The sequence below is a fragment of the Misgurnus anguillicaudatus genome, unplaced genomic scaffold (assembly GCF_027580225.2).
Source record: "Misgurnus anguillicaudatus unplaced genomic scaffold, ASM2758022v2 HiC_scaffold_26, whole genome shotgun sequence".
Classification (NCBI taxonomy): Eukaryota; Metazoa; Chordata; class Actinopteri; order Cypriniformes; family Cobitidae; genus Misgurnus; species Misgurnus anguillicaudatus.
This window is the reverse complement of record NW_027395276.1, coordinates 3,614,990-3,629,562: the sequence shown is the minus strand read 5'-3', so window position 1 is coordinate 3,629,562 and position 14,573 is coordinate 3,614,990. Positions and strand designations below refer to the sequence as shown.

The 14,573-nt window shown below is 38.6% G+C and overlaps 1 protein-coding gene across 1 annotated transcript in view; it reads right to left on the bottom strand.

The window, feature by feature from the left end:
• LOC141362434 (period circadian protein homolog 2-like) overlaps positions 1-10,786 on the bottom strand; it is a 36,698-nt gene extending 25,912 nt beyond the window's left edge. Inside the window, exons 1-2 of the mRNA XM_073864502.1 lie at positions 10,624-10,786; positions 3,259-3,734 (exon numbers count right to left, since the gene is read on the bottom strand). Of these exons, the coding sequence (XP_073720603.1) occupies positions 3,259-3,650 (392 nt within the window). The 5' untranslated portion in view covers positions 3,651-3,734; positions 10,624-10,786. The remainder of the gene's footprint in view (positions 1-3,258; positions 3,735-10,623) is intronic.
• Positions 10,787-14,573: the final 3,787 nt, after the last annotated feature.

Sequence of the window (14,573 nt, the reverse complement as noted above, 5' to 3'; positions counted from 1 at the left end):
TTAGACACCATATAACCGTTATTGGAAAAACATTATATATATATGGTTGGCCTGCAAAAACTCATTATTTCAGCAGCACTCTATGTTAATAATTATTAAATATATCATGACACACATACCAGTCGTTCAGCGATTTGAACATGATTTATGTAATTTGAATACAAAAGGGACTAAATCAACACAGACAGAACAACTGGATCAGAATTTCCTCTCTATTTTCTCCTGGTAAATGCAATGAGAGAAACAGAGATGTGGGGCACAGCTGGTGTCTCAGGGAAATCAGGAAGGGCACATGGCAACGTAAAAAGACAAGAGCCATTAACTGTGTGTGTGTGTAAGTGAATGAGAGAGAGAGAGAGAGAGAGAGAGAGAGAGAGAGAGAGAGAGAGAGAGAGAGAGAGAGAGAGAGAGAGAGAGAGAGAGAGAGAGAGAGAGAGAGAGAGAGAGAGAGAGAGAGAGAGAGAGAGAGAGAGAGAGAGAGAGAGAGAGAGAGAGAGAGAACTTTGTCTGATGTCTCATTCGGATGCACTTAAGTCATGGAGAGAATTACTCTAGGGTGATGCTGACGCTCCTAGACCAGTTTAGACTAGCTTCCTATCTCTTCCTACGCACTGTCTCGCAGGGTCTTTTATTGTTTCACTTATAAATGCATCTGTTAGTAGGCAGATGATGCCCAACTTGACTTTACATTTGCGGCACAGGCTCACAACCCCATGATGAGCACTCTGCCGTACTGTGTATTTTGTGGACGTCATGGAACCACTTGAGCTAAATTAAGATTGGGGTACTTATCAGAAACCATGCAAAGGAAACGTTTTATTTCATACTGTTTCACCTGACTTACCATAGAGCTCGAGAAAAACTGCACGTACAGTAGCAATTACATTACTTCTGCACTTAAATCTCTTCATGAGCTTAAAGTATCTGATTGGAGTGACGGATGGCCAATAGACATTACGTGTGCGATAGAGACATTGTCCTTATAGTGGGGTTTAGTAGTGGAGAGAAAGAAAAGGCAAAAAGAGAGAATAAAAGATAATTAAAGATAATACAAAGGTGCCTCATATAGAGATAAACCGTGGTGTGCAAACCGTCGATTTGGCCGCACCCGTCCTGTGTATACAAGTACAAATATTGGGTTGTCAATGGTAACCGTCATGGCCTGAAATACTGCTGACGCAATAACACTGCAGTGTTTTCCTAAACAAACACCATCATTAAACTTGATCATTCTTCTCAAAAATCATGTTTAGAAATACGAAAGGAAAAATTAAATGTAATGAAAAGTGAGGTCGTAATGAACTTTTATGAGTCAAGATAATGAAGTCCAGCGGTGACGTTGCTAGTCTGAAAGTTTCAAGATGTTTCATCCCTTTCAAACTTGATCTTGATAAAAGCACACACACACTTTGACTTACGCAATCACACACAGAAAGTTTGCACTGGGGCAATGTCATTTAAATTGTAGAGACGTATTACAAATAAATAATTTTAATTCAATAAAATTTACAATTGAGCTAACTTGGGTTATATAATAACTAACCAATGCAGTAATGACTAGTTAATTCACATAAAAATGAAAGGTACTTATATCTTAATTACTTTTTAATTTTTAATTTGTGACTTAATGCATGCCAAAACCAATATAAGATAACATTATGTAATATTACATATAAAAACATATTCTGACAGTATTGGCTGTATTTAAAAAAATTAACAAAAAAATCTAAATTGAAGTTCAGCGTTTAGTATGAGTGTAAGTTAGCCGTACATATGAATAATATATTGTGCTCGAAAACATCGTCAAAATCTGCATTTAAAAGACACCAGCAGTAGGGCTGTGCAAAAATATCGATACAGCTAACTATCGCGATATTTTTCCACAATAGTGTATCGGTATTTCAGTCTCTACTATCAATATTTTATAACCAATCAAATCCCTCTGTGTTCGTCAAACGACCTCCTCCACCGCCGCTGTAGTTGTCGCTGTACAGTTGTCGCAGTACAGTTGTCTGTCATATATAGCCATTCGGCCAATGTCTCCTAAGTTACCGTGAATGAGAAAATGGCAGAAAATTTTAAAACACCTGCAGCTTTCAAAGCAGACATGTTGAAGCACTCTGGCTTAAAAAAAAGTTTTAAAAAATTCAGCTCTATTTTTTTTTACATTTTTAATAAAAAAGGAAAGAGTATTGCAATGCATCGCAGCGTGCAACGTATCGTATTGTGCTACATTGGATCACGTTTCATGTATCGTGATGTGTATCGTATCGTGAGGCCCTTGCCAATACCCAGCCCTAACCAGCAGTCTCGCTCCCTTCTGCCAGTATAAAGCTCAAGAATTTTATGACATCATTCTGCACTTCTGCTGCTCATCAGATTTCCAGCTGAGGTAAACTTAACACTATTGACTATTTTAAAGAACTCCATATGTCACGCCCTAACTTCCTGTTTCAGTGGGAATTATGTGAACACATTGAACAAATCTGCACATTTCAGTGGACATTTAATTGTGTTGTAAAATAATCAATATATGCACACCTGTAAGGTCACGTCATTGCCACATTATAGGTAAAGTTTACCCCAAAATGAATGATACCCCTACTATGGAAGTCAATAAGTGCCGTCAACAGTGTGGCTACCATCATACAAGTTTAAGGGTGAGTAAAAGATGACAGAACTTTTATTTTTTGGGTAAACTATCCCTTTTATGTCTGCTTTGCAACCATAACCTACAAAGCTTGGTTTGGGAAAAAAGTCTCTATCAGATCTCCACCACTGGTCAAAGTAATAAATGAATACTTATCAATTTTGGCCCAATTTTAATCACTAGCTGAATGGAAACTTGGACTAAAGAGCCGAAATCTGACCTGTTACAGCCCTACAAAATACACATGCGGTAAAATAAACTAAAAGTGCGCCTTCTGTCACTGTTTCACATCAAGCTTTATACAGTATTTGCCAGTATGTGAAATGACTGCTATGGCAACCACAGTCATTGCGGTGCTATTTAAAGGCCTCTTAAAGTCTTCAGAGGAAAACATCCCATTAATGCAGGACTGAAGATGGAAAGAAATAGAGAAAAGCACCAACTGCTGCTGACAGATTTCGAATGAGTCAGCAATCAACATGCGGCACAACAGGTGACAGAGCATATATTTAATGCCACTGTCAGCATCCGGCTTCATCGGCCTGTTGTGCTGTATTAACTTTAAAAAGTAGCATTCATTACAAGCAAACAGTAAATAATCTAAATACCTTTTATTACTGCCCGATGACTCCATCAGCGCCGAGTCTTTGCTCCGGCCATTGGAACTCCCAGTAGACTCATTGCCGTGGGATTCGTTTCCATGAGAATCATTACCATGGGAATCATTACCATGAGATTCCGTTCCACTCCCGCTAGACCCGCTGCTCTTCATCTCCACGTCCTCGTGCAGGGAATGCCCCATCTTCCGGCCGTTGCGCGGCGAGGCAGGTGGATCCTGGCTGCTATCGCTGCCCTCCGATGCCAGGCCAAGCTCCGCCCCCTCTGCATAGCTGCCCATACGATGCAGCGCAGCCATGGAACTGCAGCCGGCTGCCTCGTCCTGCCCTCCGGCCAAAGAGGAGAACAGGTACGGTTTGGAATCAGAGTCCTCAGACATCATCACTCCTCAGACAGGTTTGAAGAAATAAAACAAAGACCAAGGAGCTCATCGTATCTTCAGAATGCAGATGCAGAAAAAAGCTACCTATGGGGGAAAAGATAGATTAAGTCAGTGAAACTTTAGACCTGACACCTGGTATATGATGGCATAAATCTGGATTATATATGGTTTGAGCAAATCTGCATGTCATCCCCAGCACTAGATATACCATCAAATCTAGGTATAACACACAATAACCCCATACTGTAAGTATCAGTAGGCCTACTAAAGTACAAATAGAATGGTTAAAGTTAGTAACGGCAGGTTATCATAAATGTCGGCGGTACATCAAAACATGTCTGATCTATCGCCAAGGTACAATCTATAAACCAGTCAAGCTCGGTCTGGAACCCAAAGGTGGTTGACCCTGACTGTCTCTTACGATGTCTGTGCACAGTCCTTTAGACAAACAGAGGTGGCATTTCAGCATGTGAACACTGTTTCCTTCAAACGCTCCCGTCGAGCCCACATAAAAGGCATCAGACACCTGTCTAGACCAACTACAAGACCAGACAGACTTTCAGCCCTTCATGTTCTGAAGGTCCTGTAGAAACGGCAAGGGATAAATACACTCTAATCCCTTTGCCCTAAAGAAATAAAGGCATTTAATGTCTGCCCTGAGCTAAAGGTTGATCCAGGGTTCCTGGTCAAAGCCTGAGATTGGCCATATTAAAGAAGGACAGTTTTAGCGTTTGGCTTATGACTCCTTCACCTGCAAGCTAAAAATATATCATTAGAGTAAATTACAGCTATAGTGGATTACCAAGAGTCAAGTCAAACTAAAACAAACACTGATCATCATAATGACTTTAAATGAAACAGCTAACATCTAATCCTAAATCAAGAACATAACTTTACAAGTAAGGGTTTAAACAGAGATGGTAGAAGAGAGGAAAAGTTACAGATTGTAGCTTTTAACTCTGCTTCAGTGTTACTTTTTAACATTCTGTAAGATTGGGACCCAGCAATGTTCATTTAACTCTGGGGATTTTGCTGTGTGTCAATTTTCTTTAATCTTATTCTCAAAAATAAAAAATATTCAAGAGTAAATGATCCTAAAGATCTGAATGGCAGTCTATGTATTAGGCCAGTGCTTCCCAATCCTGGTCCTTGAGGACCCCTCCCAGAAAGTTTTAGATGTCTCCTTATTTAACACACCTGATTTAACTCATCAGCTTGTTAGGGAGACATGTCTACCATTTTAGAAGGAAGGAGGGGGTGCTCGAGGACCAGGATTGGGAAGCACTGTATTAGGCATTTGGGTTATAGTTACCATAATCCTAAAATCAGTAATTGTATATCAATACATTGTCAGTCACAGTGTTGGGTTAAGGTCCATATAATCATGTGGCAATATATAATTTTGAATAAATAAGTCTATTAAAATTTTAAAAGCTTTAAAAAAGTTATTGTAGCCAATATGTACCTTTGTCCACATATCATCACCCATGATATACACCACCCAGTCCTACCTAGCTTACGTCAATTTCTTTTTGTCTGATTTTTTTAAAGCGCCTGGTGTTTCACCTCCAATTCACCTGTCAGACATGTATGAACAGCGGCAATGAAAGGTTTACCTACTGGCAGAGCGCCAAGTGTAACCTGGTAACCTACAGGGCAATACCACAGCTGCAGTAACCTTTGGATTACTAGACTCATTGTGACATTTTTAACACCGCCGTGTGTAACCATTAACAGAGATTCAGAATGATGATGAAGGAAGTAAATGAGTTTAGTATAGGACAGTGGAACTTATGTAAGTCTTTCTTTAAGAAAAAACTAAGCGCATCCACAATAAAATATAGGTAAAAATTCAGAAAAGCATGTCATTCCTCATACATCTAGAGATTTAAACAGACTAATGCATTAAACTGTGGTGCTTAACTCGTCTCAGGCTAACCCTAAAACCATTTTATAGACTAACACTTAAGGATGGACCAGGAATGGGTGTTTTTGATTTGGGCCAGTATACAACACCTAGCAACCATCCAGAACATCATAGCAACCACCAAGTAATGAGTAATGACCTTGCATTTCTTGCAAAATATAAATATGCATTTATAGATAATCTTTTTACCGTTGTGAAGAGAAACCGTTTTGCATTACATTTCTGGTTTTAGAGCTTCAAGTGGTAGATTATTATCCATTATTGTATCAGTAATGAAATTCTCTAGGCATTTTCTGTGATATTTGGCCTGGAGGGCCCATGCAGAAGAATACTGCATTTTAACATCATTATAGGTGACAGAGCAATATTAAATCCACTTTCTAATGCAATCAAAGGTGAAATATATGGCGGATGGAGAAGTGCATCTGATCAGATCTGCACTCTTTGCCAGTGTTATAGTCAAGACCACCTAAACCGAGACCAAGACAAGACCAAATAAGTCTTTGAATGCATAAAATCTGTTTATCCGTATGTATAACATTGGGATACAAATTCAACAACACAATTAAAAATAGTCAGGTAATAAAACGTAGTATTAGATTTTAATAGGGAATCTAACTTTAGGTGACAAGTTAAATTAGATCTAATAAACTAAACATAGCCAGTTAGGAATAGACATCTGCTGAGAGATTCAAGTCCACTGCCAGCAGTATTAAACTAAGTCCAAAGTCACAATCTCACTGCTGATTCAGCAAATTTATTTCAGGTCATTGAGCTAAAAGACCTGCATCTGCTCTATATTGGACAAATATATAGTGTTTGTTCAGATTAGTTGTGTTTGTTCAAGCAAAAAAAGCAAACGTCATCAGGAAATTCAAATGTGACAACATTTTTTATAAGATAATTGCAAAGAGTCTGCAGTAAAGAGAAATGTCTAGAAGTCTTTTATTGCATGCAGTTTATGCACTGCTTCTCAAACTGAAAACTGTATGCATGCTTATTGCTCAGCATAAAAGATACTCAGCATTAATCTGTTAAAATGACAACAAAGCCAACAATGATTGGACACACAAAACCTGTCCTAATGTTATAGAACATAAAGCACATCGAGCAAACCTTACACACAGTTTTATAACATAGTATCAAGTTAGACATTTATGTAATTGAATGTGTTTTGCAATGGCACATGGGCAGCAGTTAGCTTTTATATAAAGACTTACATAAGTGCCGAGATGCTATACAAATATAAGGAGCTACATTTTAAACATTATAAAACTTGTATAACTCATAGTTGGTGATGGCAAAAACACAAAATCCAAATGCAATGTTCAGCCTTATTTGAGAAACATTTAGCTTTTCACAACTTTAGATAGGGGAGTGACTGATGTTGGACTTGTTATCAAACAGTGGACAATGAAAACCCATCAGTGCTTAGTGGATGCTGTTGAAGTGATTCACCACCAGTGTGACTCACCAGCACCACCACAATGAAATACTTTGATGTAATAATTTAGTTGCTTGAGTGTCACCTGTAATTACATAATACTAAACTACCTCTCAAGTCCCTCTGGTAGTCGTATTTCAAAGTGCATTCGTAAGCAGCTGTTTGATAATCATTTATGGAACAGATAGCTATCAAAACTTTTCAAGATGACACGTGTTATTGCACTTACACAAAGATTAGATTCTGCTGAACCTAGTGCATTTTAGAGTACATTATCTAAATACTTTTATCCCTTACTTTACATGCATGAAAAATAGGGGTGCAACAATACATCGATATCGAGATGCATTGATTACATTTCTAACGATGCACATAAAATATCGATATGAGGTAACTTTATTTTGACACTTTCTGCATCTTCATTTCTTGATAATGTCCATCTACGCATTTCCTCCAAAGTGCACGTTTTCGTTTTTAGTCTCAATAAGTGAATGCAATTTCGGCTGTGCGATTCAGAAGAGAGATATCGACCACGTATTATTAGTGTATATCGGCATTTATCGGTGCACCCCTAACAAATAAATACTGTAAAACTACTTAGTGGGGTTAAAAGTTTAGGCTAATAAAAGACTTGGTAGAAAGTTGACATTGATTCATGCACTTTTTCTTCTCTTATTTAATGCCATGCCAGCTTCTATGGTTCATGACAAGAAGAGAAGTCAGAAAGAAATCAAAATGTTCTCCGGCTGAGACTGAAATCTCACCTTTTATTCTCTATGTTCCTCTCTCCAGAAGGCCTCTACATATCAATTTCTTTCTGTATTTCTCATCGACCTACCGCAGATTTGTGAACAATCATCAGAGATATAAAGTGTACAGTAAGGTCAGTAGGTCTTCCCTAAAGCACCCACGAGCAATCAAATATTTTTGTTACAGTATATTGTGTTATCTCTACGCTCTATACAGCCTCGCTGCCTGGTGGTGTGAAGAATAAACTTTCATTGAGGGCAGTGTGGGTGTGCAGATCATCTATTGCTGGAACATTAAGGGGGCTGCACTGCTCAAATAACGTACGAGAAAGAGAGAGGAAGTGATTTACTCCAATTCGGTTTTCTTCAAGCTGTATGCTTCCATAAAGAAGCGTTAACATGCACATAAACTTTCAGTTGGTTCTTTGCGCTTCTCCTATGGCAAATCTCCTATGGCAAATGGTCCTTTGGGGTTCTCCTATGTCAAACTTTTAGAGAACCCTTATAGGACTATGACTAGATTTTTCATTGCACATGAGTGTGCGATAGTAAAACCACTGATAAGGACAAAAATGATTGCGTGCACCAAACCAAGGCTCAAAGAATACAGATAGCACAAAAGTAATTCTGATAAATCTGCAGTTCCCAACATCACCCTCTGTAATCTAATCTCATGTCTGCTCTGTTTCCCAGCTTGCCTTTGAAGCATTCAGTGTGTAAAGTAGGGCTTGTTGGAGTGTTCATGTGGCTCGAAGCCAGAACTGTTCTCTAAATACATAAAAATTTCACCCGTGCGTCATCACTTCCTACCCTCCCACCGCCTACCCAAGTGCTCATCCCCGACAGCCAATCCCATCACAGGGGCCAACGCTTGTGACCTATCCTGATGAGTGAGATCCTGATTTCGGACACTTTAACGAAATTGCTCGCCCACGCACTTTCTCTTTAATGGCCACCCGGAGGGAAAAAGTTGATTAACCACCCATGTGACCCATGCATTTAAAACCACAGGGGCATAATGTTACCACCCACAATTTGAATCTCTAATAGTTGGTAGTTAATTATAAGTCGCTAAAATAAAAATCAGTATCTTAAACATATAGTCTGACATATAGATAGGATCTCCACCAATAGGAGCAAAGCATGGTCAGTTTCCATTTACGTCAGTACTGTGGCAATTATTCTAGCATCTCTGTCTAGCATCACCAAAATAGACACAACAACTGCATATCTCCAGGCTCTCATTTGGATCCAGCAACACCGGCCTCACGAATAAGATTACATACAATAAATAAAAGCAATAAATGAAGCATGAATATTTTTATATTCTTCCTGCTGATCTCATTGAACTTGAATGAGAAGAATATCACAAGATGACATTATTACAATTTATTAAGCAATAGGCTTCAACTGGAAAGGAACCTGAATGTTAAAGCATGCAAATAAAAATGCTAAAACACATGCAAATTGCCTCATATAGAGCATGAGCACATGCAGAGATCAGATTTGATTCAGTCTGAATAAAGAGAAAGTAATGCAGATCTAAGCAATATGGCATTTAAAGAGCACGTGTAATGTTTATGTGCTCAATACTGTACAGGCACAGTAAGGTATTTGGAACACCTCCTGTAAGACTAGGTCAGTTTAATCTAGTTCAACCACACAGCTAAAACCGCAACACTGATCCTTTTAAAAACAATTCATCAAACTTAATGCCTGTTTACTGACTAAATGAATGACCATATACTAATTCAGATCTTATGAATGAGACTATAGTGAACTAGCACATATAAAACATGCGAGCAATAATAGAATGTTACAAAGTGACCAATGACAAAATTATACAAAGTGACCAATGACAAAATGACACAAAGTGACCAATGACACAATGATACAAAGTAACCAATGACAAAATGACACAAATTGACCAATGACACAATGTTACAAAGTGACCAATGACAAAATTATACAAAGTGACCAATGACAAAATTATACAAAGTGACCAATGACAAAATGACACAAATTGACCAATGACACAATGATACAAAGTGATCAATGACATAATGTAACAAATAATATAAATTATACATGTGTGATCAATAATTCAGTGATACAAAGTGACCAATGACACAATGATACAAAGTGACCAATCACACACTGTTGAAACAAATAATACAAATGCTACAATGTGACCAATAATTATTCAGTGATACAAAGTGACCAATGACACAATGTAACCAATAGTGCAGGTGTCATTCTTAAATTCCTTTCGTTATCGGTGACATGGTTGTTAAAAGGCTTCATGCCTTTAACTCGTGACTGTTATATACCCTTATACAACCTTATAATCTTGAGTTTCATTCATTTTAGCTCTGGATAGTCAATCAAGTCTACCAAGCAAGTGCCCTAATAATACATCTTACATTTTACCAATCCCCTATCTCTCACTTTCTCAAAGATGTTATTGTTTCAGTAAAACACGTGCAACTCTACATTTATAATAAAAATATATCTTGTAAAATAATAACTTTCTAAACGAAATAAATAAAGGGGGGCAATGCAGAGATATATAGGGCTTTCCTGTAGAGCAGTGACCGAGGATGACCCACTCTCTGACACAGTTATGCAACGCACGGTTTAATGGCTTTAATATACACATATGTGTCATATAAAGACTGTTTATGAATGAAAATTCAATGTTTATGTGACACTGTATCTTATACATGCCGCATCAATAACACATTCGGTCCACTGCCTAAACTTTGGTTCTTGTGATTCGGTCACATTGCAGTCAATGGAAAGAGTTATACAACCCACCCGTCGTACCATAAATTCAAGATTAACGCCTCCTACCTGACAACCCGGACAAATGTTCCTGTCAAACAGCACAAATGTCTGTCCTGTCCGGCTAGATTGACAAAATATTCCTGTAATTTTCGTGTCAGTTTCTCACAGAACCACAGATTCGCATTGACACACTTCGACCACAGCGCCGCTGTCGCGAATGAGCTCGGTGCCCTGGATCGCTGTGTGACCTCAATTCAAACCCCGCCCCCGACTCCTCCCTCCGCGCGATTCTATTGGACGAGCGGCGAGGAATTCCATGAAAACAATGCGGAAATGCAGTGTTCGGGCTGTGATTGGATGAAAGGGCCGCCAGTCTTTTTACATAAGGGTGTCAAACGGCTCACGTGGACGCCCATGGCCGGTGACGTCGTGAGCTACGTATGGGCAAATCAGTAGTAAGGAGGGAAAGCAGCTGAATGGGACCGAGTGTGGTTGGTCCGAGTATGCCCGAGTTATACAAACTGTTATACAAGTGTGTGTACAGTCAATGTGGCTCTCTCTGTGCGCCAAACACGTAATTGCTTGTCATGTGATGTTTTTAAATGGATAGGGATCTGACTATTTTCTTGCAGTATTATATAAATGTGCATGGAAACATATAATACATAATCTAATAGAGAACTGTGAATCTCAAAGTTCATTCATGCATACAGAAATGAATCAGCATGAGTATGAAACACCATTGCTTTCTCCATTCTCTCATTTTTTTCTTTGTTTTAGACTTTTTCTATCTCCATCTGTTGTGAAGATGCTTCAGATATCTTGCTTGTTGCCATTGCCAATAGTATAGTTTTCTTTTTAATTAGGTATTTGCATATCTAGGACAGTGGTTCTCAAACTGGGGACCGTGGCCCCCTGGAGGGCCCTGAGATGGTGCCAGGGGGGGCCCAATTTAATGACATTTTAGAAAAAACATTAATTTATTTTCAATTCTGTGTAATTAAACCTCAAACAAATAAGGCGACTTACCAACACCACTACATTGTATTATTTAATATGTTTTGTTTAATTCAAATTTTAAGTTTTATGTCATACATTTTCTTTGGGGCGCCACAAAGGGATGCACCGTACACAGGGAGGCCGCCTGCCAAAAAAGTGAGAACCACTCATGTAGGTTAAACTTTGGCCCTTTGGTAAGATATGATCTTTCTGGTGATCCCTATGTGTAGGCTAATACTGAAATATTTTTTTTTCATTCAATGGATATAGGGCATAGCTCATTATGTTAGCAATTAGTACAGCATAAGTAAATAAACTCACCTAAAGGATTATTAGGAACACCTGTTCAATTTCTCATTAATGCAATTATCTAAACAACCAATCACATGGCAGTTGCATCAAAGCATTTAGGGGTGTGGTCCTGGTCAAGACAATCTCCTGAACTCCAAACTGAATGTCAGAATGGGAAAGAAAGGTGATTTAAGCAATTTTGAGCGTAGCATAGTTGTTGGTGCCAGACGGGCCGGTCTGAGTATTTCACAATCTGCTCAGTTACTTGGATTTTCACGCACAACCATTTCTAGGGTTTACAAAGAATGGTGTAAAAACATCCAGTATGCGTTAGTCCTGTGGGTGAAAATGTATTGTTGATGCTAGAGGTCAGAGGAGAATGAGCCGACTGATTCAAGCTGATAGAAGAGCAACTTTGACTGTTACAACCGAGGTATGCAGCAAAGCATTTGTGAAGCCACAACATGCACAACCTTGAGGAGGATGGGCTACAACAGCAGAAGACACCACCGGGTACCACTCATCTCCACTACAAAAAAGAAAAAGAGGCTACATTTTGCACAAGCTCACCAAAATTGGACAGTTGAAGACTGGAAAAATGTTGTCTGGTCTGATGAGACTCGATTTCTGTTGAGACATTCAGATGGTAGAGTCAGAATTTGGCATAAACAGAATGAGAACATGGATCCATCATGCCTTGTTACCACTGTGCAGGCTTCTGGTGGTGGTGTAATGGTGTGGGGGATGTTTTCTTGGCACACTTTAGGCCCCTTAGTGCCAATTGGGCATCGTTTAAATGCCACGGCCTACCTGAGCATTGTTTCTGACCATGTCCATCCCTTTATGACCACCATGAACTCATCCTCTGATGGCTACTTCCAGCAGGATAATGCACCATGTCACAAAGCTCAAATCATTTTAAATTGGTTTCTTGAACATGACAATGAGTTCACTGTACTAAAATGGCCCCCACAGTCACCAGATCTCAACCCAATAGAGCATCTTTGGGATGTGGGGGAACGGGAGCTTCGTGCTCTGGATGTGCATTCCACAAATCTCCATCAACTGCAAGATGCTATCCTATCAATATGGGCCAACATTTCTAAAGAATGCTGCCAGCACCTTGTTAAATCAATAAGGCAGTTCTGAAGGCGAAAGGGGGTCAAACACAGTATTAGTATGGTGTTCCTAATAATCCTTTAGGTGAGTGTACATACTTAAATCATTTAGGCAAATACTTTACAAGTTTCTGTTTATTACAGTCACATTTGTTATTTCATAACACCTCATATGCTAATATGACTTGCATAAATCTGCTTTATTTAAAAAGTGATTGCGGTACATTAAAGGGATAGTTCACCGAGCGCTGCCCCCGGAGGACAAATGAATACAAAGAAATTAATACAGGTTTATAACAACACGAGGGTGAGTAAATTATTACAGAATTTTCATTATTGGGTGAAATATTCCTTTAAAGGGGTCATATTATGAGATTTTATTCAAGTTGTCAATTAAATCTTTGGTGTCCCCAGAGTACGTATGTGAAGTTTTAGCTCAAAATACCCTATAGATAATTTATTATAGCATGTTAAAATTGCCACTTTGTAGGTGCGAGCAAAAATGTGCCGTTTTGGGTGTGTCCTTTAAAATGCAAATGAGCTGATGAAATGCATACACTGATCACCATAATGCTGGTTTATTAAAATCGAAACTCAACTGTGCTGTCAACTTTTTCTTTCTCTTTACACTAAATGGCAGTGCTGTGATTGGATAGTGCAAATTAAGGGGCAATATTATTATAACTGGCCTTGCTACCCACATCACAAAACAGGCAAATCTGAATGAGCTATCTTTACATACTTTCAGAGAATTGCTTACCAAAACTAAGTTACTGGTTGACAGAAGCACTAGACACACAATTATAGCACTTAAACATAAAAAAACTCAGATTTTTATGCTATGAACCCTTTAAGTGATCTTAAAATAAACTTTTGCCTTTGCACACAATGACAGTGACACACAGATGTTTAGAAAAGTGTTGGAAATCTTTAGACATCATCTGATAAACAACTTTGATGCGAGAGTTTATTTATGCACACAATAATGAATCACCATGACTATAAAAAACCATCGCTCTCTCTATTCATACTTTTTTCCTTGTGTTGGACTCTTTCCATCTCTCCATCTCCATCTGTTCGTAGATGCGTCAGAGGCGGCTTTCCTTGTGTCAACAGATTTTTCTCTTTAATTCATGTATTTGCATTCATACTGCAAAGGCATGCTTTTACAAAATATATACCGGTAGGCAACTTTAAAGACAGCATTGATCAGACCCTCATAAAAAGGTTTAGAAACAATTATTGCACATAAGCGAATTGTTAGTCAAGACAGTTATCTCTGCACTGTCAGAAAAAGGTACAAAACTGTTACTGGGACGGTGCCTTTTAAAAAGATCCTAATATGAACATTTAGGTATACAGATATGTACCTTTGAGGTGCCAATATGTATCTTTGAGATAGTAATATGCACCATTTAGGCACAAAGGTGTCCTTTTTGAAACAGTAAATGTTACTGTTAATGGCAATATGTCAAAGGTCATGCATGCACATAAATATACCCTGCTGAAAAAAACAGCATGCCAGCAATACCAGCATATGTTGTGTTTTGGTGATGGTTTGCTAGTGAACACCAGCTAAACCAGCACCAGCATTAGCACCAGCTAAAC